General features: G+C 39.4%; 1 protein-coding gene and 1 pseudogene across 1 annotated transcript; both read left to right on the top strand.

Annotated features, from left to right (window-relative positions):
- Positions 1–884: 884 nt before the first annotated feature.
- On the top strand, positions 885–5,338 carry LOC124991250 (cationic trypsin-3-like; annotated as a pseudogene).
- An 8,721-nt stretch (positions 5,339–14,059) lies between these two features.
- LOC124990389 (cationic trypsin-3-like) lies at positions 14,060–18,577 on the top strand. Its single transcript, XM_047560398.1, has 5 exons — positions 14,060–14,099; positions 16,077–16,239; positions 16,993–17,246; positions 17,750–17,886; positions 18,428–18,577. Exons 1-5 carry the CDS (start codon positions 14,060–14,062, stop codon positions 18,575–18,577), a joined length of 744 nt encoding a protein of 247 aa, XP_047416354.1.
- The last annotated feature ends 3,741 nt before the right edge of the window (positions 18,578–22,318 follow it).

Here is a 22,318-nt window from a genome sequence, read left to right on the forward strand (position 1 = left end):
ATACTGTTTTCCATAATGGTTGCACCAATTTTTAGTACCCCCAGCAATGTATGAGTGTACCTTTTCCCCCATATCCTCAAAGGGAAGGGAGGGGGTCTGATGGTAGGAAGTATAGTACAATGAATCAGGCATTATTACCCTATGTGTGTATATATATATATCTACATGACCAGTGTGATTCTACACCATGTACAACCAGAAGAATGAAAAATTATACTCCTTTTATGTATGATGTGTCAAAGTGGTTTTTGAGGTTATGTATAACCAATTAAAAGGAATACCAAAATGAAAAAAAGGAATTATTCAGAAAAGAATATTTACCCACATTTAAAAAAAGAACAAATTTCCTTTCCTCGGGAGAACAAGTTGTTCCTTCTAATAATGAAAAGTTAATGTGGATATACAAGATGAGAATGATCATAAGACAAAATATATATATATATATATATATATATACACATGTGTGTGTGCAAGAGCCAATGTTAATTAAACAACAAGGGTTCAGGGTTACAGATAGTCCTTAGGAAAAAGTACATACTTAAAACTACCAAGGACCTAAGGTTTTTGTCTGGGAATGCAGAAACCTGGAACTCTGATCTAGGACTTTACTCCAACTTATTTTCCTATTATGGAGAATGGTTCTTACCAGGTGGGAAGATGACTTCCATTCCCATAACCTCTGGAAAAATCACATTGTTTAAAATTCATGCTGAATCACCTTTCCATGTTTCACAGAAGTGAATCTAAAATTTAGATATGTGAGTTTCCAGTGAAATCACTTTTCTGGCACCCGTGGCCATGGGCGTCAATGACAAACTGGAGGTACAAATACCTGTGGGTGAATAGACTTCATCCTATCTCCAGTCCAGACCCAGTGAGCCACCATGAAGACCTTCATCCTCCTCGCTGTCCTGGGAGCTGCTGGCGAGTCTCTTAAATGAACAATCAGTAGATGTCTATCTTCTATGTAAACACACAGGCTGTGTCTGGAAAAACCACTTCCAGTGGTGTATACAGGCTGTACTCAAGTGTTGATGAGGGGTAATTAAATATTAATTTTCAGTGGATGGTATGGAGGCCATGAGAGATTCAGCACAGAGGGCACAGAGAAGCCAAACCTGTCCTGAACTTCCAGGCAAATTCTGTGAAGAAGGAGAGAAAGGGAAAGGGTAGTCTGTGTGAAAGGAGTGTTTGTCTTGACCTCTCTAAGAATTTGGAATTAACAACTGAAAAAAGTTTTTGCTCCTGGAAGAGAGTGTGGAAGTCAACCCTGAGTCTTCTGAATGCTAAATGGCTGGTATTTACCTAGGGGATCTAACAGACAAAGAATCGTTATTTTCCAAGATAAAAACTTTGGTTTGTTTTTGTTAACAATTTTCCAAATGTTATTTCTCTCACATAAAATCACATGCCATTCAATCATGAGGAGAACTAAATGTCTATTTCTATTTTGAGACTATTAATTATTATACTACAAAATGTTAATATTAATTTTTTTGCAAATTGGTTTGAGATAAATTCAATACATCTGTTTACAACCTGGAATCTTCTTTCTTACACTTATTATAAAATATTGGAAAAATAAGGCTCATATTATATAATCACAGAATTTGGATCTATAAGAAAATTTGACATATCAGTGGGCCATACTGCAAACTGCTATATTGGTAAATGTTGTAAAGAAACAAGAGTAAGTGGTGATGTTGGAGAGGGAAATACTATTATGATCTGTAAAACTGTGTGTGTGTGTGTGTGTGTGTGTGTGTGTGTGTGTGCTTGTGGGCATGTGTGCATGCACAGTACTGGGGATTAAACACAGCAACACTTTTTTACTGAGCTACATCCATAGCCTACTTTTAATTTTTTTATTGTGAAACAGGTTCCTGCTAAGTTACCCAGGCTGGCCTCCATCTCATGTTCCACCTGCCTTAGTCTCCAAAGTAGCTTGAACTGCAGACATGTGCCATCATTCCCAGCTATAACATGATTTAATAGAAATTTTAGGTTAGATTCAAGGCAGCATATTGGGAGAATGAAAGTACAATATTTTAGGAATATTCTCAGTTGTCTTCTAAAAGTTTTTTATTTATGTTACTTATTGAGATAGCAATGCAAAACCAACATCCCATTGACCAAACACACACCAGTTATATTACCGCAAAGCTTTTTATCTGTTTACTTGGCTGCAGAACAGTTTTATGTAAGCAAGGTTTTCTATCTTCACCAGTGGTGACCAAGCACTTGTGTAGTCTCTGATCACTCTTGAATTTTGAGGTGTGCTTGTGTGATTGTGCATGCAGAGTGTGATGCACATTTATAAAAACAATGTATCATGCTTAAAGTATTTGTTAAAAATTAGATGCTTAATGATAGTGACAGAAGAAGGGAGTGTGCTAAAAGCATAGAATAACACATTTTTTAGAAATCCTTAAACCTCCATTTCTTGATTATGTAAGAAAAGTGAACTTTGTCATCTCTTTTCTGGTTAGTCAGAAAAATCTTCATGGTGGAATAGGAATTGCAGGATGGATCTGTTTAACAGAGAGTTGCCATCTTTTCTCTGTCATTTGCTTTTCCCACTCACACGATGACAAGATATTGGAGGCTACACCTGTGAGAATTCCCTGCCCTACCAGGTGTCCCTGAACGTTGGCTACCACTTATGTGGAGGCTCCCTCATCAGTGACCAGTGGGTGGTGTCTGCGGCTCACAGCTACAAGCCGTAAGTGACCTGCGTTCACATTCCTGAGTTCCAAGGCCAGTTTATCCTCCAACCCAGGAAGCATAATGGTACTTATGCTTGATGGATGAAGAATTCAGGTTCTGAGACCTGATTATTCACTCAGAATTGTACAAAGCGTTGAAGGACTTACATGGAGCAGTACCTTAGAGTTTCCTGATGTATTTCTAAATGATGGTGCTACAGATTTGGAAAGGAATCAGTGGCTGGTGAAGTACCATGAATCAGCACATGGCCCTCACCATCATGCTTAACCAGGAAGCAATGAGATGTGGAAGGAAAGAAAGGCATCATCATTCTAGTACAGCATAAAAATAGGCATGTCACATTCTGTTCCCTTAAAATTCTGCTGTCTTTGAATCCAACCTCATCTCTCTGTGATACTCAGTGGTGCCAAAGAGGGTAAAAATGGCAGGTGCCACCAATCCCATTTACATCTGCAACTCTTTCTTTGGGGTCATCTTTCCCATTCCTATACCTTCCTATTTTAATGCAGCCAACAGCATGGTCTGCACAAGTCCTGAACCTAGCATAAGGACCTCTCACCTGCACCATGCGTGGTGGTACACAGTGCTGCCTTAACTCACAATTATCTGTGTGACCAAATACTTGATGAGGATGCTGTTTGTGTTTATGATCATGATTGGGGATTTGGGGAAAGAGAACTCAAGTTGGATACTCAAGACGACACCTCTAACCTTTTAATGCAGCTGACTCCAAGTGCGTCTGGGAGAACACAACATTGATGTCATTGAGGGAGATGAGCAGTTCATTCAGGCAGCCAAGATCATCCCACACCCCACCTACGATGAAGACACCTTAAATAACGACATCATGCTGATTAAACTGAACTCACCTGCCACCATCAGCTCTCGAGTGTCCACTGTCTCTCTGCCAAGATCCTGTCCATCTGCTGGGACTCAGTGCCTTGTGTCTGGCTGGGGCAACACCTTGAGCTTTGGAAGTAAGTGTCACCTGGATCACAAACACCAAGCTGGAAAACACTAGTGGTGAAAGGCACATTGAGGGTCAGATAGCAAAAATTTTCTCTAAAGGCAAGGTTGCCTAAGAGTAGAGTTGGATATAGGCAGTCTTATAATATACTAAATAAAGTCTGTTAGATTTCTTTCCTGAGAACATGGAGAAGACTGAGAAAAATTACTTTATAATAAAAATGTCAAGTTCTTTGTCTGAAATGTTATTGGAGATATAATAAAAAAGAAGAAGAGGGAAATAAAACAGTCATTCAAGAGTGAAACTGAGATCATTACCTCATGTACATGTATGACTGCATGACCCATGTGATCCTGCAATATGTGTAATCAGAATAATGAAAGATTACACACTATTTATGGATGATCTATCAAAATGTATAAATGCATTCTACTATCATGTACAACTAACTAGAACAAATACTATTACAAAATTAAAACAAACAAAAAACAGAGGCATTCATCATTTCCTACTGCCTAAGGTATACACCGTCTTCAGAAAACAGGCTCTGCACTTGACATCTGTGGTCATTGAGGCTCCTATCAGAGAGAGAAACACTTGATTAGAACTTTCTGGACAATCTAGATAAAATGTTCATACAAATTGTGAATAATTGTCTACTTGAAAGACTGAAGAGGAATATTGTGAAAGAGAGGAAATAAAATGTAATCAGGGAACACTTCTGATTTTCACTCTTGCTTTCCACAGTCAAATATCCTTCACTTCTGCAGTATTTTAATGCTCCTGTGCTCTCTGACACTGCTTGCCACAATTCCTATCCAAGAAAAATCACTAGCAACATGTTCTGCCTGGACTTCCTGGAGGGTGGAAAGGACTCTTGCCAGGTGAGTTTCTCGTACTCCTTCATCCACATCAGTCTCTGTCTCTTCTCAACCATATTTCACCTTCTCTGAAACACCAAGGACTATCAAGTCCTTGTGACTGATTGTGAGAGGTGAGCAGTAGCTTTGAGATAAATGAAAGGTTTCTCTTGGTGGTAATAGTGATTAGAGGAAAAGAGGGTAAAAAAGAGACCTAGTACCTGGTGTGCAAAAGTTCATCATGGTGCCCTTCTGAGCAACCATGTGGTGGAATGGAACCTTGTAAGAGGAGCAGGGCTATTGGGACCACATTCTATCTGTACAGTCCTCACCATTTCTTGGCCCTATGGTGCAACTAAGGAAAGAGGAGGGACTACAGGTAAGGAGGAAGAACAGAAGGGATATAGAAAGAGATTGAGGGTTGGATTGGCAGAAGTAGAAAAGGTATATCTTGGGGGATCAGCAGTTGGAAAAAAAATTACCACCTGGATTGTGGAGAAATGTTTTGGAGCCCATTCTCCCCTCTGGGTATGAACAAAAGGTCTGATTGTCTTTCCTTCTTTCCCAGGGTGACTCTGGTGGCCCTTTGGTCTGCAACGGAGAGCTCTAGGGTGTTGTGTCCTGGGGCTTTGGCTGTGCTCTGACAGGCAAACCTGATGACTACACCAAGGTCTGCAACTACCTGGACTGGATTCAAGAGACCATTGCTGCCAACGAAACACCTTTTTCTCTTCATGATCAAATCCCAGTGGTGAATTTCACCTTCCTTAAATGCCTAGAGTGAGCAACTAAATAAAACATATTATTCTTCACCATAACTGTCTAGGAATGATCCCTTTTGGTATTAATGAACTTTTTCGTCAATCTTGCCTCAAAGTAGAAAGGTAAACAGATGCTGGAACTTCTTTTGTGGAGAGAATTTGAAAGTTTATTTAATCATTCACCCAACTTAATGAAATTAACTTACTTGGCTTCTATTCTATTGAAGAATCCATAGGAGACACTGTAGATATAAAGATAAATAAATTCACTGTTACCACCAAATATTTAGCAAATAAGTACAAGGGTCCTTATCAATATTTTGGAAACAGTTTACAATTCAACAACACACATTTGTTTTTCCCTTTTTTGTGTGTTCATCATGTTTTCAAACTCAAAGACAGATAATGGCACAAAAGCGAACAAAATTACTATGAATTGCCCCAAGTCCTCTAGACATCTCAAGTAAAACCACAGTGAAGCCCACACTGTGCTCACGCGTTGCTGCTGCTGTGGCATGAGTTTTCTCTTCCTTGTTTTCTACAGTGCATCTGAGGATCTATAAGCCTACATAAGGGAAGCTCTACAGGCAGAAATTTTAAAATATCCTAGTTTTCCTAAATTTTCCAAGGATTCCCCTATATATGTGTTCTAGTTCCCCAAGATCTTTTCCAACTGGAAGTTTATTGCTACGGCAGGCATGGTGTCTGGGGACTGTCTGAGCCCAACTCCTATCAACAGGCCCCTCATGTCCCATCCCAGATTAGGTATTAATCTAAACTATAGGCAAAAGAAAGTACAAATGCACAGAAGTTTTCAGGAAATAATTTTCTGAGATCATAAAGGCCTTGGCCTGGAGGTGAGAGCGGTCTTCTGGTCTCCCTGAGAGCACACCCCACACACTCCAGCTTAGTTCCCCACCAGCTCTCCCCCGAATCCTTATCTTCCCATGGATCATCAAGAGAAAGTTTGCAGTGGCAGCCCCTACCCAGGATCCCATGCAGATCTGTTGGGGACCATTGGAAGGAGATCCTGGGCTCTGAGCACAGGCACATGAGAGCAATGGAGCAGGACCAAATGCGGAACATGCAGCGTTAGAGATGGGTGGAGAGAGCCGTGTCTCAGCTCAGGCTGCTGAACAAAAATACCACCGTCTGTGTGCTTTACACATCGCTCTATTTCTTACAGCTCTGGAGACTGGTAACTCACAGCCAAGGCTCCAGCAGGCTAATGTCTGGGGAGGGCTGGCTTCTAGTTTGCTGATGTACCTCTGTCTTCCCATCAAATCCATGAATCCTCTGCCAATGGCTCTGTCCTCTGCACCTTATCAAATCCTAATTACCTCCCAACAGCTCCACCCTCTACTGCCATCTCACCAGAGGTGAAGGCTTCGACATATGGACTTCAGCGGGACAAAACTACACAGTCTGTACTCGGCATCTCAGGAGAGGCACCTACAGCAAGAAAGCTGTGCTCATGACCTGCTTGACAACCTTTTATGGCTCTGGATGAGATATTAGAGGGGTCGGTCTCTGAGTTCTTAATCTAGCTTCATGACAGCCACTAGATTGACGTGAAATGCCTTAGCCTTGTGTCCAAGGCTCTTAAGTATGGAGTCACAACTAACGTTTTCTGTTTTATTTCCTTTGTTTTCAATTAATCTCCTGTTTGTTTGCACATGGTCTAAACTGACAATATATAAAACCTCTCTTTTTAATTTATTCTTTTTAGTTACACATGACAGTAGAATATATTTTGACATATTACATGTACATGTACATAATGGGAAGTTATTCTGATTGTACATGATGCGGAATTATGTTGGTCACGTATTCATGTATGAATCATAGGAAAGTAATGTGAAATTCATTCTGCTATCTTTTCTATTCCCATTCGTCCTTTCTTTCCTTCATTCCTCTTTGTCTAATCCAACGAACTTCTATTCTCTCCCCACTTCTTATTGTGAGTTAACATCCGCATATCAGAGAGAAATTTGGCCTTTGTTTTTTGTGATTGACTTATTTCACTTAACAAGATAACCTCCAGATCTATTTATCAGGAAATGCCATAATTTCATTCCTCTTTATGATTGAGTTATATTCCATTGTGTGTATAAACCACATTTTTTTTCCATTCATCTGTTGAAGGGCACCTAGGCATAAACTTCTCTCTAAATAAGTGGCTTCAGATGGACATTAACTAAACATCTCAGGATTCTCCCTAGAAACAAATGAGTTTAAGATTCCCCTGTCCTTCCCATCACCACACTAAACCACTCTTACTCACCTTCCACCTCAGGTAAGGGAGGTTCAGACACCTCACAAGAGAAGGTGAGATCATTCAGGAGCACGTTTCAATATCTCTGCTTGTCACTTTCAGTCTCTTGCTTTGTTAAAAGACTAACTTCACAATTTGTGAATTTCTACTCGAATGTGTGAATTCTTATGCTCTTTTTCATAGGAACTTATGTCTTAGAAATTCTTTCTATTAAAATACACACTAGTGTGCTAGGGGGCAGGCAGTTCCAATATTTTCCCCTTCAAAACGTCTTTAGAAATGCACAAAGGAAGCCTAGGAATAGGAAGGCTTCAAAGATGGCTGGATTCTGCAACCTAAAAACAAGCCAGCTCCGTCCTGTGTTTCCATTGCTGTCAGCTTTAGCCTGAGGATAAAAACCTCTCATCACGAAATGCCTCTCAGATATTCAACCTCCCGTATCTATACATCTAGGGAGAAGGATAAAGTTGTTCCCAGAATATTTATTTGAAATCTTCCTTCCTGTAATCTCACCGAGGACTCATTAACTGAACCAGGGATCAAATAAAATGATGCTGATTACTTTATTATTAAGTCACATGACAGAACCTCGGAGCAAGGAGTAGACTTTTCCTTTTGCAACACACATGACCTTCTTGGCACCATCATCTCTTGGTAACTCTAGGGAATTGGTTCCAGGACTCCCCACAGACAGCAGAGTCAGCAAATACTCAAGTCCTTTGAATAAACTGAGGTAGTTTTGTGCATATCCTTCTATAGACTTAACGTCATCTCTAGATTATTTATGGTACCTAATTGTGTTAGTTAGCCTTTTGTCTGTGACCAAAAGACCTGACAAGATCACCACAGACAAGGAAAAGTTTATTTTGGTTCACAGTTTCATAGGTTCAGTTTATGGTCCCAGCCAATTCCATAGTTCCTGACCTGAACTGTGGTGGAAGATGGTGGTACAAGAGAGATACTTAGCTCATGACAGCAAGGAAGCTGAGAGAAAAAGAGCGAGGCACCAGGTCAAAATATAAGCCCCACAGGCACACTCCCAGTGACTTACTGTCTACAACTATACCCTACCACCCAGTGAATCCATTCAATTGGATTAATCCACTGATTAGTTCTCATGATCTAGTTGTTTCACCTCTGAACATGCTTGCATTGTCTCACGCATGGACTTCTGGGGGTCACCTCATGTCCAAACCACAACACTAACACAATGGGAATGTAAGCAGTTGTATTACCATCTTGTTTAGGAACAGAACCAGAAAGATACTTTTGTACATGTTCAGTACAGAAGCCATATTCCTTTAAAATCTCTAATCCATGGACCCTGAATCCCAGTGTGTGCAAATCTCATTCATTGGGCCTATTCTTTGGTTAATCAAATTGAGTTAGGAGAGTCACAGAAAGAAGGACATGTTTAAAAACTAAGTACAGTGTGCACTGGAGTAATCACTTATGTTTATTGATGCATTATCTATCTAACCCTGAAAAATCGGAAACTAAAATAAACATAGAGGAATGATTGAAATATGGTGAATGTTTCAGTGGAGAAAATGTAAGTATTCTATTCATTAATCAGTTATGTACTCAGCAAATACTTATTGAGGACCTGTAATATTCTTGGCTCTTTTTTATGCACTAAGGATAGACCAGCAATACGTAAAGTGTCAACCTATTCTTCTGGTAGGTACATGCTTAAAGGTGAGCAGACAAGAAGCCAATAGAATGTGAGGCTAATCAGGATACGTGAGTGAGCAGAAGAGTGTAGGAAAAGGGAGGCAAGATTGAGAAGCCTCTTTCTGCTAAAGCCTAATGAAAGAAAGTATGCAAATCATATATCAAAAAAACACTGCACTTTAAAATAAAGAGTCATGTGCAAGAGTCCAAGGAGATCAACTAAATATAAAAGACTAATATCCAGGGAGGCATGGTGTCATTTTATCACATAAAAAAAATATAAAGAGTTAACAAAGAGATTAGGAGCAACTGCACAGGGACAAAGGTTTTCATCTGGTGTGTCTGATGCGACTCATGAATATATTTTGTTTTTCAAGATTTTTAGTTGTAGATGGACACAAAACCTTTATTTTTATTTATTATGTGGTGCTGAGGATGGAACCCAGTGCCTGACATGTACTAAGCAAACACTCTACCACTGAGTCACAACCCCAGTCCTCAGATATGTTTTTACCTTGGAGAAACTTGGAGAAGATAATTCTCAACTATCAACTTCATATTTATAACAGATTATAGCTACCTTATTGTTTGTGTGTGTGTGTTATATATACTACTCTTTTTTTATTTTTTATTGTAAACAAATGGGATACATGTTGTTTCTCTGTTTGTACATGGCGTAAAGGCATACCATTTGTGTAATTATAAATTTACATAGGGTAATGTTGGTTGATTCATTCTGTTATTTTTTCCCTTACCCCCCTCCCCTCCCACCCCTCTTTTCCCTCTATACAGTCCTTCCTTCCTCCATTCTTTCCCCCCTCCATAACCCTAACCCTAACCCTAACACTAACCCCTCCCACCCCCCATTATGTGTCATCATCCACTTATCAGCGAGATCATTTGTCCTTTGGTTTTTTGAGATTGGCTTATCTTACTTAGCATGATATTCTCCAATTTCATCCATTTGCCTGCAAATGCCATAATTTTATCATTCTTTATGGCTGAGTAATATTCCATTGTGTGTGTGTGTGTGTGTATATATATATATATATACACACATATATATGTGTGTGTGTGTGTGTGTGTATATGTATATATATATATATATATATATATATATATATACACATATATATATCATAGTTTCTTTATCCATTCATCAATTGAAGGACATCTAGGTTGGTTCCACAATCTGGCCATTGTGAATTGAGCAGCTATAAACATTGATGTAACTGCATCACTATAGTATGCTGATTTGAAGTGCTTTGGGTATAGGCCAACGAGTGGGATAGCTGGGTCAAATGGTGGTTCCATTCCAAGCTTTCTGAGGAATCTCCATACTGCTTTCCAGAGTGGTTGCACTAATTTGCAACCCCAACAGCAATGTATGAGTGTACCTTTTTCCCCACATCCTCGCCAACACCTATTGTTGCTTGTGTTCTTGATAATCGCCATTCTAATTGGGGTGAGATGGAATCTTAGGGTAGTTTTGATTTGCATTTCTCTTATTACTAAAGATGTTGAACATTTTTTCATATATCTGTTAATTGCTTGTACATCTTCTGTGAAGTGTCTGCTCATTTCCTTAGCCCATTTGTTGATTGGATTATTTGCATTCTTCGTGTAGAGTTTTTTGAGTTCTTTATGTATTCTGGAAATTAGTGCTCTATCTGAAGTATGAGTGGCAAAGATTTTCGCCCACTCTGTAGGCTCTCTCTTCACATTGCTGATAGTTTCCTTGGCTGAGAGAAAGCATTTTAGTTTGAATCTATTCCAGTTGTTGATTCTTGCTTTTATTTCTTGGGCTATGGGAGTCCTTTTAAGGAAGTCTGATCCTAAGCCAACAAGTTGAAGATTTGGACCTACTTTTTCTTCTATAAGATGCAGGGTCTCTGGTCTGATTCTGAGGTTCTTGATCCATTTTGAGTTGAGTTTTGTGCAGGATTAAAGATAGGGGTTTAATTTCATTCTGTTGCATATGGATTTCCAGTTTTCCCAGCATCATTTGTTGAAGAGGCTATCCTTTCTCCATTGCATATTTTTGGCCCCTTTGTCTAATATGAGAAAATTGTATTTCTTTGGGTTTGTGTCTGTGTCCTCTATTCTGTACCATTGATCTACCTCTCTCTTTGGTACCAATACCATGCCATTTTTGTTACTATTGTTTTGTAGTAGAGTTGAAGATCTGGTATTGCGATACCCTCTGCTTCATTCTTTCTGCTAAGGATTGCTTTAGCTATTCTGGTTTTCTTATTCTTCCAGATGAATTTCATGATTGCTTGCTCTATTTCTGTAAGGCACGTCATTGGGATTTTACTTGGAATTTCATTGCAGATTATAGCTTCTTTAAATGAAGTAATATCTCTACTTAGAAGTTCAGCTACTTATATAAATATACATATGTATATGTAAATATAAACATATAAACATATATATTTATTTTCTTCTAGAATATATGAGTTGGGAAGATGTTGCTTCATTTCAACTGGGTATACTTCATAATCTAATTGTTATTTTTCCCATGAATCATAAACCTCAATATGTATTTAAGATCACTTTATCTAAGAAAATTTACTATGACAAATACATAACTTTTTTTCCTAGAAAATTTATTTAATTCATTATTTTAATGCAAACAATTCTCATCTTTTCTGGCAAGTAACTAGGATTTTAAATGTTTCTTTAAGTATGAGTGTTTACCATCAGTTTTATTTCAGTCATACTCCAAGATTCATTTTATAATGTCAATCTGTTGAAAGGATACATATCAAAAAGTCTGGCTTTAGAGATATTGATTTGTTGTGAATAGCTCCATCTATTCAGCTTTGGTTTCTATTTCTTCTGGGTATGGGTTTTCCAGATACACAGTACTCAATGATCCCTTTATTTCTCGATATAGTCTTCTAACACTGAGGCACAAATTCCTTCCACAAAACTAACCTAATGTTTACATATTCCCTCTGACATTATCCCAACAATCCAGAGGGGTTAATGTATACATATGATTATAGATATATATGTAATAATATATGATAATATATGCAAAATACATGTGAATTCACACGGAACATTAGTCACTTCTCAGAGCTTATTTTTAAGGATGCTATAGTTTGAATACAGATAGTATCTCATCCAAAAATGTCAACAGACTGGGAAACTCTGCTCTTGACTATGTTGTCTCCACAGCAACAAAATTTCAAACAAAAATAAACCAAACAAAAAACAAGAAGCCATCTCAAGAGTGATAATTTGCTCAAGTGGATAATGTCCTGGTAGGCAATTTCAGACTTATGGTATGGGTAGTAGAATTTGGCTACTGACTTCAGTTTTAGGTTACTTCTCCTTAAGAATCACTAACTCTGGGTACTTGTTTCCTTCCCCACTAATTCTAGTAATTCTTGTTCCAAGAACCTACTTCTTGGGTTTTTCAGAATTCTCTATATGTTAGCCTTGTGTTTTGAAGAGTTTAAACTGTATACCCTATTATGTTTAAGATGTCTCGGTTGAGGACGCAGATGCTGAAATGAGTTTGAGTCTGAGGACTCTCATCAACCAGTCAAAGCCATGGGAATCTGAAGCCAGTGTTGACTTCTCTAGGCTTCTTGCAGGGTTAACACTACAGCACAACATTCACCACGCTGACTGTGAGGGCCCAGTGAGTCAAGGCATGCGTGACCTTCCACAGTGCCAGACACTTAAGAATTCAATTCTGCCACATGTTTCCTGTGTGCTTTTGACTAAGTCTCCTACACCTTTGTGGCCTTAGTCTTCCCACCAGTAGAATGTGAATGATAAGAGGTGGCTTGCATAATTCTTATGAGGATTTCTATGTTAATATAGGGAAAGTACTGAGAATTGAGTAGTTCTTCCCTTATCATGAGGGACACATTTCAAGTCCCCAGTGGATGTCTGAAATTACACATACTACCAAATCCTATGTAGGATGATTTTGCTATACATACATAACTCTGAAGTGCTCCAAATACAAGTTATACAAAGTAAGAGCTTAACAATAAAGTGTAATGATAAAATACAACAAATGGAACAATATACTATAATTAAATTTATTTAAAACTTGTGAGTTATTTATTTCTAGAATTTTCCACTTAATATTTTTTGGTCCTGGTTGACCTGGGTGTCAGAAATCATGAAATGTGAAACCACAAATAAGAGGGACTACTATATCCCCTACTTAGAATAAACTTTAGATAAACAGAAGTGGTTATCATTGTTCTCACTTTCCTATTCTTATTGTAATTTAAAATAAGAACTATCTTATCATTTCTTAGGAGAACAAGTTTTTCCTTCTTAAATGAAAAGTTAACATGGATACACAAGATCAGAATTACATGATGACACAAGGTATATCAAGAGCCAATGTCAATTAACACCAAGGGTGCAAGTTCCAGATATTGTTTAGGACAAACGTTCACGCTTGAGAAAACAGAGAACCTTAGGTTTTTTCTGGGAATGCAGAAACCTGGAGCTTTGTGACCTGTGACCTGTTACCTCACTCCAAGTTATTTTCCTATTGTGGGGAATACCTTCCACCAGGTGTGTCTTTGGCTTCCTTTCCCATAACCTTCTGGAAAATGGAAAAATGTAGTTGTTTGAATTCGGTGCTGAGTCACCTTCCATGTTTTAGAGAAGTGAATCTAAATTTAGATATGTAAGTTTCCAGTGAAATCATTTTTCTGGCTCCTGTGGCCATGGGTGTCAATGACAAACTGGAGGTATAAATACCTGTGGGTGAAAAGATTTCATCCCATTCCCAGTTCAGACCCAGTGAGCCACCATGAAGACCTTCATCCTCCTTGCTGTCCTGGGAGCTGCTGGTGAGTCTTGTTAATGAACTGTCAGCAGGTGTCAATCCTTTGTGTGCAATTGCCTTGTGCTCAGGAAAACCACCATTAATGCTGGATGCAGGTTCTGTACTCAAGAAGGGTAAAATGTCTAAGCAGCAGGGTCAGGTATATAGGGTTAGGATAGTGAAATCTCACTTGTCCTAGGAAGGTCATGGTCATTAGGACAGGTTTGGCATAGAGAAGTCAAACTTGTCCTGAACTTCTAGGCAAATTCTATGAAGAAGGAGAGAAAAGGAAATAATAGTTCACGTGAAAGGAGTATCTGTCTTGACCTTTCTAAGAATTTGGAGTCAACGACCGAAACTAATCCATGCCTTTTTTGTTTGTTTGTTTGTTTGTTTTTAAGAGGCTGTGAGTATCAAGGGTTGGGCCTCCTGGATACTAAAGAGCTAGTTCTTACTCAGAATCCAACATGCAAAGGCATATTATTTTCAAGAATAAATACTTTAGATTGTTGTTGTTGTTGTTGTTGCTACAACTTTCCTAATGATATCTCCTTATAAAAAGTCACATGTCATTAAATCATGAAAACATAAATGACTATTTCTATTTCAATACCAGTAATTTTTACACTACTCAAAAGTAATACTACTTTTTCCCAAATTGGGTTGATTTAAATTTGGTACATGTAGTTTCTTGTTTGGAAACTTCTCTGCTAACCTCATTTTAAAATATTGGGCTATTGTGAATTGAGCAGCTATGAACATTGATATGGCTGCATCACTGTAGTATGCTGATTTGAAGTCCTTTGGGTATAGGCCAAGGAGTGGGATAGCTGGATCAAATGGTGGTTCCATTCCAAGTTTTCTAAGGTATCTCCACACTACTTTCCAGAGTGGCTGCACTAATTTGCAACCCCACCAGCAATGTGTGAGTGTACCTTTTCCCTCAGATCCTCACCAACACCTATTGTTGCTTGTATTCTTGATAATAGTCAATCTAATTAGGGTGAGATGGATGATGATACATAAGGGGGAATGGGAGGGAGGCAAGAATGGAGGAAGGATGGATTGTACAGAGGGAAAAGAGGGGTGGGGGAAGGAAAAATAACAGAATGAGACAAACTTCATTACCCTACGTACATGTATGATTACACAAATGTTGCGACTCTACTTTGTGTACAAGCAGAAAATGAGTTGTACCCCATTTGTGTACAATGAATCAAAATAAATAAATAAATTAAAAATATATTGGAAAAATAGGGTTCATAAAATAGAATCACAGACATTTGGAATGGTAAGATGTCTTGATAAATCAATAGACCATACTAGAATATGCCGAAGACTTTGATAACTGTTACAAAGGAAATTGGGTTAAGGTTAGTGTGGGGGAGTAGAAACTTACAATGTTCTGTCAAATGATTTAATGGAAATTTTAGACTTGAACCAAGGAGACAAATTGAGAGAATAAAAGAACACAACTCTCACTTCCTTCCAGACCAGAATATTCTCAGATGGCTTCTCAAAGTTTCTTTCTGTTATCTTATGGAGAAAGCTATCCAACACCAATACCGGTCCACCAGCACAGACATACACCAACAAGATTACTAGAGAGCTTTCTATTACCATGACTGGGAAGCGGGGTTTTGAGTAAAAAGCATTCTTTATGGTGGTCAGACATATATTGTGTAAAGAGTCTCTGATGGTTGGAAGTGTGGTGTGTGTGTGTGTGTGTGTGTGTGTTTGTGTGAAAGCAACATAAAAACATGACAGAGCAAATTTAAAGCATAATTTCAAACATTAGAGGCTAGTTAACAATATTACAAGTGTTAAGTGGTAAAGATAGGAAATATTTTTAAAAGTATATACCTTAAACCACCATGCTCTGTTTCATTGTGACAATAAAAAATGCCATCTCCTTTCTGGTTAGTCTGCAAAAACTTCAAGGTGGCGTAGAAATTTCAAGACAGATCCGTTTAACAGAGAGTTCTCAACTTTTTCCTGTCAGTTGCACTTCCCATTGATGGCGATGAGGACAAGATTGTAGGGGGCTACACCTGTGAGAAGAATTCCCTGCCCTACCAGGTGTCCCTCAACATTGGCTTCCATAACTGTGGTGGTTCCCTCATCAGTGACCAGTGGGTACTGTCTGCAGCTCACTGTTACAGGCCGTAAGTGACCAATGCTCAAATGCTGTTCTCTAAGACCAGTTCATTCAGTGGGACCACCAGAGCACAATCAGGGAAAACCACAGAGTGATGTTTGGGAGACAAAGCTTTCAGATCCTCAGAGCCCAACTACACCCTCAAGAATTGTGTAATTTATTGGGGGACAGTTTCATGAAGCAATGTCCTTATTGCTTTTGATGTCTTCCTAAATGATGGTGCTAAAGATGAGGGGAAACAGTGGCTGATGAATTATCCCCAGAATTAGCTGCAGAGTATGAATCAGTACAGTCCTTCCCATCATCACTCAACAAGAAACAATGGTGTGTGGAGGGAACAAAATGCATCACATTCCCAGTGAAACATTACAAATTTCATAATTCTTTCTTCCTAAGTATTCTGCTATGATTCTCACTCCTGCCTCATCTCTCTATGATACTCAGTGATGCTAACTGGTGGAGAAGTGGCAGGTGCTCCACCCATCTCCTTTTCATCTCCAACTATTTTGTTGGGTCATCTGGTGTCCACTCCTAGACCTTACTGTTTTAACAAGATGATGGGCTGTAATTATTTATTAGCAGTGAAACTTATCCAAGGAATTATTTGACCTGTTCCACATTTGGTACTGCCTTAAGTACATGATTACCATGTGAACAAGAGTTGAAGAGAATGGTATTTGTGTTTGGGCTCGTGCTTGGAGGATCAGGAGAAGGAGAAGTCCAAGTTCATACCCAGGAAACTTTTTATTCTTAACACCAGGAAAATTCAGGTGCGTCTGGGAGAACACAACATCAATGTCATTGAGGGTGATGAGCAATTCATTGATGCAGTCAAGATCATCCCACACCCCACCTACGATAAAGACACCTTAAATAACGACATCATGCTGATTAAACTGAAGTCACCTGCTACCATCAGCTCTCGAGTGTCCACTATCTCTCTGCCAAGATCCTGTCCAACTGCAGGGACTCAGTGCCTCGTGTCTGGCTGGGGCAACACCCTGAGCTCTGGAAGTAAGTGTCACCATGAACACAAGTACCAAGTCTGAGAGCACTGGAGGTGAAAGATACATGTAGGATCATTTAGTTCAAATTCTAATGCAAGGCAAAGCTCACAGTTTACTATTGGAAATAAGCAGGCTTAGGTTATACTACTTAAGTGGGGAAGATTCCTTTACTGAGAGCATGCAGAACACACAGCATAAATGAACTTATTAGAAAGATGTAAGGGTATTTAATTGAAATATTAATAGTGATCTACAGAGAACTAGACCTGTGCAGGGAAATAGAGGCTGAGGGTTTTGCTACTGTTGAAGTCTACACCCGCTTTATGAAAGTCTCTGGACTTGAGAAAGTGCCCACTAATTTTATGGTTAGAGCAGGAAGAACTTGTTGATTATAACGAAAAAATTCTCCCAAATTATGGGACTATCCTGAAAGACAGGAGAGGCAGTGGAAAAAAAAATTTTCCTGCCATGTTGTGAGTAACCTCCCATTTGCACTGCTTCACTCAACAGTCAAATATCCTGATCTTCTGCAGTGTCTGGATGCTCCTGTGCTCTCAGACACTGCTTGCCATGAGGCCTACCCAAGAAAGATCACTAGCAACATGTTCTGTCTGGGCTTCCTGGAGGGTGGAAAGGACTCCTGCCAGGTGAGTTTCTGCTACTCCATCTCCATCCAGCTCTGTCTCACTCTTCTTCATCATATTTTTCCTTTTCCAAAACACAGAATACTGTAAAACTGACCCCAGGAATGATTGTGAGAAGTGAGCTGTATCTTTGAGACAATTACAAGTTTTCTATCTGTGATATGGATGATGAATGTTAAGGGGAGATAGATGAACAGAAGATGATGTATAAGCCTTGATATCCAGGTACCCTTCTCAGGGGTACCTGGTGGAATGGAACTGCTGTAAGAGGAAGGGGGCTGGTGGGATAGTAGTCAATCTCTTCAGTCCTCACTTTTGCTTGAGTCTATGGATTTACTAAGAAAATAGGAGGGGCTACAGGGAAAAGAGGAACAGTAAGTATATAGAATGAGATTGAGGATTGGCTTTCCAGGGGTAGAGAAGGTGTTCATGGAGGATCAGCAGCCTGAAATAACAGTCCTAGGATAAGGAGGGAACCCCATGCAGCCCATTCTGCCCTCTGGACATGAGAAAGATCTCTCATTGTCTTTTCCTTCTTCCTCAGTGTGACTCTGGTGGCCCCGTGGTCTGCAATGGAGAGCTCCAGGGCATTGTCTCCTGGGGCTACGGCTGTGCTCTGAAGGGCAAACCCGGTGTCTATGCCAAAGTCTGCAAATACCTGGACTGGATTCAGGAGACCATCGCTGCCAACTAAACACCTTTATCTCTTCATGAGCCAACCCTGCTAGGGAACTTCTTCTTCCTTCTATGCCCGAAATCAAAATCTCAATAAAACCATTTTGCAGCATACTACATCTGTCCAAGAATGGTCCCTGCTTTGGTTTTGATGAGCTTTCTCTTGAAATTTGCTACAAGGAAGAAAGTTAACAGACCTTTTTTTTTTAATGGATAGAATTTGAAAGTTTATTTAGTCCTTCATCAAACCTAATCAATCTAACAATCACTTGTTACGCAGCAGACTCTGTGGGTGACATTGCGGATAAGAAAGTAAAGAAGGTTATTGCTAACACCTTATTTGTTAAAAATAATTACTAGGTTCTTTATTAACGTATTACATGTATTTTGGGGGGGCAATTGGGCTGTAATACACATTTGGTCATACTTTCTTCTTGGTAGATCAAGAGTTCATAGCTGACTACAAATGACAAAACTAAAGTACTGAAAGTTAAAATCAATTGCCCAAATCATCAAAGCTCTTCAGAGCAAAGCTTCGATGAAGCCCAAACTGTCTTTGTTCACAGTGCGTTGCTGCTTCTGTGACAGACATTCTGCATTTTATTCTTCAAACCGCCTGAACCTCAGGATAAAGGGACATCTCTAGATGCAGAATTTTTTAAATTGCAGCTTTCTTACATTTTTTTCAGGATTCACCTACCTATATGTTCCAGTTCTCCAATAACTTGTTTCCTGGCTGGAAGATCTTTGCTATAGCAGACTTGACCTCTGGAGACTCTCTCAGCCCCTTCCCACCACCCATCTCTTCAAGTCCCAGCCCAGATTAGTACTAATTTCAACTAGAGGCCAGAGAAAGCACAAACGTGGATAAGTTTGCAGAAGATAGATGTATTACCCTAGGTCTTAAAGGTCTTGACCCTAGAGGTATGACCTGTCCTCCTCAGTCCTCCCTGTGGGTGCACCCCACACACTCTGCCTTGGCTCCTCTGCAGCTCTCCACCACATCTTCATCTTCCCATGGGTCATCCAGAGGAGGTTTGCAGTGGAAGCTTCTACACAGGATTCCCATGCAGATCTATTGGAAAGACTCACTAAGCTCTGAGCACAGGCACATTGGAATACAGGGAACAGGAGTGAATGAGGAAATGCAGCCTCAGAGACAGGTGAGGAGAGCACAGCGTCTCGGTTCAGGCTGCTGTAACAATACAAGAGTCCGTGCCTCAGACATCACATGCTGGTTTCTCACAGTTCTGGAGGCTGGTGAGGGACACCCAAGGCATGTCTGGGGAGAGACAACTTCCCAGTTTGCTGACGTACTAATTTAGTCAGCTTTTTCATTAAGGACCCAACCAGAACAACTGACCCGGAGAAAACGTTTATTTAAAGGCTCACAGTTTCAGAGGTTTTAGTTTGGAGAAGGTCGGCTCCATTTTTTGAGGCTCAAGGTGAGGCTGAACATCATGGTGGAAGAGTGCGGCAGAGGGAGGCAGCTCATGTGATGGTCAGGAAGCAGACAGAGAGGTCTCCATTTGCCAGATACAAATATGTACCCCAAAGCCATGATCCCAATTCCTACCTCCTCCAGCTACATCCTACCACTTCAGTTACCACTTCGTTTTCTTACAGTTCTATCAGAAATTAATTCAGTGATTAGGTTAAGACTCTCACAACCCAATCATTTCTCCTCTGAACCTTCTCGCATTGTCTCTCACGTGAGCTTTTGGAGGACACCTCACATCCAAACCATGCATGTACCCTCAGCCTCCTGTCCAATCCATAAATCCTCTCCTGGTGACTCCATCCTCTGGACCTTCTCTAAACCTAATTTCCTCCCAACAACTCCACCCTCCAGTGCCAACTATTTGGAGGCAAAATCAACATATGAATTCAGGCAGACACAAACAGGTAGTCTGTAATAGACATCTCAGAGAGGTGAGTACACCAAGAAACCTGTGCTCATGACCCCATTTCAACCTTTTGCAACTCTGACAACTTGTTTGATGAGAGAAGCTCTGAGTTCCTAATAGAAGCTCGTGCCTGGGCCTAGGATGAAGCCCAACATCTTTAGCCAGACCTTCAAGGCTCTTAAATATTTAGTTGAAACTAACCTTATCTGTCTTGTGTCCTTAGTTCTCACTGGATTGCTGTTATGTTTGTGTATGGTTGATGCTGGTTTTATAGATAATTTCTTTTTAAATAAGTAGCTTCATATCTCCCTTAAGTAGTCATCTCAGGATTCTTCCCAGGGGAAAAAAAGTGAGTTTAAGTTCAAATTAGTCTCTCTGAAAATTTCTTTTCTTCCTGAGATCACCACACCAAGACACACTTATCCACTTTACACCTCAGGTAAGGCAGGTACAGACACCTCACAAGAGAGGTGAGGTCATCAATGAGGGAAACTCAGGGCAGGTCCCAGAAAGGTGAGGTAAGGCCAGACCAAATGCTTGTTCTTGAGGTCATTCTGGAGCACGTTTCAATTCCTCTGCTTATCACTTTCACTCCTTGGTTTATACCCAAAGGACATAAAATCAGCATACTACAGTGACACAACCACATCAATGTTTACAGCAGCTCAATTCACAATACTAAACTATGGAACCAACCTAGACGCCCTTCAACAGATGAATGGATGAAGATAATGTGATATATATATATATATATATATATACACACACTATACATGTGTATATATAGTGTATATATACACAGTGGGATATTACTCAGCTTTAAAGAAGAATGAAATTCTGGAATTTCCTGGTAAATGGATGGAATTAGAGAATATCATGCTAAGTGAAATAAACCTAAATCAAAAAAAAAACACTAAATGTTTTCTCTGATATGTGCTCTGATATGTGGAAGCTAATTCACATTAAGGGGTGGAGGGATAGGGAAGAATAGAGTTACTTTAGATTAGGTAGAGGGGAGTTAAGGGAGGGGAAGGGGGAAGGGGAAAGGAATGATAGTAGAGTGAAACAGACACTATTACCTCATGTGCATGTGTGACTGCATGACAGATGTGATCCTGTAATATGTATAATCAGAAAAAAGAGAGATCACACTCTATTTATGTAAGATCTATCAAAATGTATAAAAGCATTCTACTGTTGTGTACAACTAATTACAATATAATAAAAAATTAAAAATAAAAGTCTAACTTCACAATTTGTGAACTAGTATTAGAATGTAAATTCTTTTAAGTTTTTAAAATTGTATTTCTTCTTATTATTTTGATTCATTGTACACAAATGGAGTACAACTATCATTTCTCTGGTTGTATACAAAGTAGAGTCATACCATTTGCATAATCATACATGTACATAGTGTAATGATGTTTGTCTCATATTATTATCTTTCCTTCCTCCAACCCCTCCCCACCCCTCATTTCCCTCTACACAATCCGTCCTTCTTCTATTCTTCCCTTACCTCCCCCTCCCTGTTATGTATCATCAATTGCTTATCAGAGAAATCACTCGACCTTTGGTTTTTTAGGATTGGATTATTTCACTTAGCATGATATTCTCCAACTCCATCCTTTTACCTGCAAATGCCATAATTTTATTCTTCTTTGTGATTGAATAATATTCCATTGTGTATATATACCACAGTATCTTTATCCATTCATCTATTGAAGGGCATCTAGGTTGGTTCCACAATGTAGCTATTGTGAATTGAGCTGCTATAGACATTGATTAGGCTATATCACTGTAATATGCTGATTTTAAGTCCTTTGGGTATAGGCCAAGGAATGAGATAGCTAGGT

This window comes from Sciurus carolinensis, chromosome 8, assembly GCF_902686445.1.
Source record: "Sciurus carolinensis chromosome 8, mSciCar1.2, whole genome shotgun sequence".
Taxonomy (NCBI): Eukaryota; Metazoa; Chordata; class Mammalia; order Rodentia; family Sciuridae; genus Sciurus; species Sciurus carolinensis.

Excerpts from the sequence above, each read along its gene's own strand:
- LOC124990389 (XM_047560398.1), top strand. The coding sequence starts at position 14,060 with ATGAAGACCTTCATCCTCCTTGCTGTCCTGGGAGCTGCTG. Across the intron at positions 17,247-17,749 it reads CAACACCCTGAGCTCTGGAA|TCAAATATCCTGATCTTCTG; the intron begins GTAAGTGTCACC and ends TTCACTCAACAG. Across the intron at positions 17,887-18,427 it reads GTGGAAAGGACTCCTGCCAG|TGTGACTCTGGTGGCCCCGT; the intron begins GTGAGTTTCTGC and ends CTTCTTCCTCAG.